The sequence below is a fragment of the Anastrepha obliqua genome, chromosome 1 (assembly GCF_027943255.1).
Source record: "Anastrepha obliqua isolate idAnaObli1 chromosome 1, idAnaObli1_1.0, whole genome shotgun sequence".
Taxonomy (NCBI): domain Eukaryota; kingdom Metazoa; phylum Arthropoda; class Insecta; order Diptera; family Tephritidae; genus Anastrepha; species Anastrepha obliqua.
Window position 1 is genome coordinate 18259693 of NC_072892.1, and position 2852 is coordinate 18262544.

Here is a 2852-nt window from a genome sequence, read left to right on the forward strand (position 1 = left end):
GGCCTGTGGGAGGGGGCATCACTGGAAATCGTTGATCGCAGCTGCATTCCCTCAATACCGAAGGCAAAGGTTTTCATTCCACGAGTGGTAAAACCGGAATATGCGCTGCGACTACTACAACGTCAAAACACGGACGTGCCGACAGACGATTGGAAAGTGTTGAGCGTGGCAAAACCAACAACTGCTGATGGTGGCCAGGATTACATTATCCAAATCAACAAGCCGGCAGAGGACCTGCTTTACGCGCGATTCGGGAGGATGGCTTGGGGAATTGGTAGCGTGCACCTTCGCCTCAAAAAGCGCAACCCGGCAGACGACAATCACAACACGCTCGCTGCGGGGGAGGTGGAAAAGGATCTCGGCATAGAAGAGATCCTGGAAGCCTCCCTCAATATACAGGAAGTGGAGAAGGGCGACTTGGAGGTAGTATCCAACCCCGAGGAGGTACTGAGGCTAGATGCTGAAAGTCCTTCAGATAAACCTCCACAAAAGTAAAAACGCCTCAGCCGAGCTCCTGCTCAACATAGAGGGAGTCGGCTACGATGTGGCTCTAGTCCAGGAACCATGGATAGCGTCGGGCAACATAGTCTCCGGTCTAAAGTCACAAAACTACAACACATACATCCCGATTGTAAAAAATAAGGTAAGAACAGCGATATTGGTCAAAAAAAGTATATGTTCTTATATTGATCATAATCTCTCTTCAGACGATCTGACAGTGGTGGCGCTGGAGGGCTGCAAGGATGAGACGCTATTCTTTGGGTCCTGCTATATGCCACATGATGAGGAAGCACCACAAGCGGAACTTCGGAAGCTGGTAGAAACAGCTGCCAGAAAGAAGCATGCTCTGGTGGTAGGAACGGACGCAAACGCACATCACACGGTCTGGGGAAGTGCAGACATAAACGACCGAGGTGAGTCACTATTTACCTATATTCTTCAAAGTAGTCTAGAAATAGCTAATAGAGGTGAGGAACCAACATATGTGGGACCAACCTCGAAGAATGTACTCGATTTAACACTCTACACAAGCAGGCATGTTATGGTTCAGGAATGGGAAGTATTGAGTAGGCCCTCATTCTCTGATCACAGATACATAAGCTTTCAGGTGATATTTCGCTTAAAAAACAAGCTTACATCCTTTAGAAATCCTAAGAATACGAATTGGGACCTGTATAGGGATATACTATCAAAAACACCAATAATACCCCGGAAATACAAGACAAACATCGCGCTTGAGAAAGGGGTTGAATTGTTTACAACTACGCTTGTTAAAGCCTTTAAAAGATCCTGCCCTCCAACACGTAATAGACGCAAGGTGAAGCCTCCTTGGTGGAACAGGGAATTAGGAGCACAAAGGCGTAGGGTACATGAATTCTATAGGTTAGCAAAAGTGGCTGACGATGAGTTCTGTTGGAAAGAGTATAAGGATCTGCTAAAAGTATACAAGAAAGAGATACGTAAAGCCAAGAGAGAATCTTGGAAAGACTTCTGTAGCAGTGTGGAAGGCACTAACGATGTGGCTAGACTTAGGAAACTGTTATCCAAGAATCCGTCTATGCCAAGAACAATACGAAAAACTAACGGGGAGTGGGCTGACAGCTGTGAGGACTCTCTAGAAGACCTAGTCAGTACACACTTTCCAGGGTGTGCGGACACTGCAGATCTCGAACCTAGAGGAGATATTGTGCACGAAATCCCGACGAACGTAATTACAAACAACAAAATAGAATGGGCTATACAAAGTTTCGACCCATACAAATCGCCAGGACTGGATGGAATCTTCCCGGCCATGCTCCAAAAGGTAAGCCATCTTGTGGTACCATGGTTAAGAACGATATTCAGGGGATGCCTGAGGTTCAGCTACGTTCCTGTATTGTGGAGAGAGGCGAGGGTTGTGTTTATTCCAAAAGCGGGAAAAAGCAACCCTCTTTACTCAAAGGAGTACAGGCCCATTAGTCTGACCTCATTTCTCCTGAAAACGTTAGAGAAGATTCTAGACACATACATTAGAGACACAATTGCGCCGGACGAATTATCCAAGGCGCAGCATGCCTACACTAAAAGCAGATCCACTGAAACTGCACTTCACTCACTTATACTAAACATAGAAAAGGCGTTAGAATATAAGGAGTATGCTCTAGGAGTATTTCTAGATATATCAGGAGCCTTTAACAACCTGACAAAAGATGCTATTTTAAACAGCATTGAGTCTCTTAATGTGCAACCCGCGGTTTATCTATGGATAAGGCAGCTATTAGCTAGCAGAAAGATAAAAGCGGAGTGGAACGATGCGAGCGTCACCAAATATGCATGTAGAGGTACTCCGCAAGGTGGGGTACTATCACCGCTATTATGGTTACTTGTAGCAAATGAAATTCTTAAGAAACTTGACGGAGGGGCACCTAAACTAGTGGCTTATGCCGATGACATAGGTATAGTAGTTACGGGAAAGTACCTGGACACCATCAGTAATGTGATGAACAACACTCTCAAAACGATACACCAATGGACATCCCGCGCAGGGCTAGGGATAAACGCCGGAAAAACGGACATGGTACTTTTTACCAGGAAGTACAAAGTTCCGGCGTGGAACCTACTGAAGCTGGGCAATAACGAACTACTTCTCAAAGACTATGCGAGGTACCTCGGAGTAATACTGGACAGCAAATTGCTGTGGAAGCACAACGTTGAGGAGAGGGTGAAGAAGGCCAGTAATGCATTGTACGCATGTAAAAGAATGCTGGGCGTTACTTGGGGTCTATCACCCTCTCTGATGCATTGGTGCTACACAGCAGTAGTCAGACCGATATTGCTGTATGGAACCTTAGTATGGTGGACTGCGACAAAAA

At 45.9% G+C, this 2852-nt stretch overlaps 1 protein-coding gene across 1 annotated transcript; it reads left to right on the forward strand.

The window, feature by feature from the left end:
- Positions 1-313: 313 nt before the first annotated feature.
- LOC129241138 (uncharacterized) lies at positions 314-1239 on the forward strand. The gene is made up of 2 exons (XM_054877360.1): positions 314-1108; positions 1180-1239. Exons 1-2 carry the CDS (start codon positions 458-460, stop codon positions 1237-1239), a joined length of 711 nt encoding a protein of 236 aa, XP_054733335.1. The 5' UTR covers positions 314-457.
- Positions 1240-2852: the final 1613 nt, after the last annotated feature.

What these genes read in the sequence shown, in the direction of transcription:
- LOC129241138 (XM_054877360.1), top strand. Translation starts at nt 458, where the DNA reads ATGCTGAAAGTCCTTCAGATAAACCTCCACAAAAGTAAAAACGCCTCA. An exon ending in ACAGATACATAAGCTTTCAG is followed by an intron (nt 1,109 to 1,179) that starts GTGATATTTCGC and finishes GGACCTGTATAG; the next exon opens with GGATATACTATCAAAAACAC.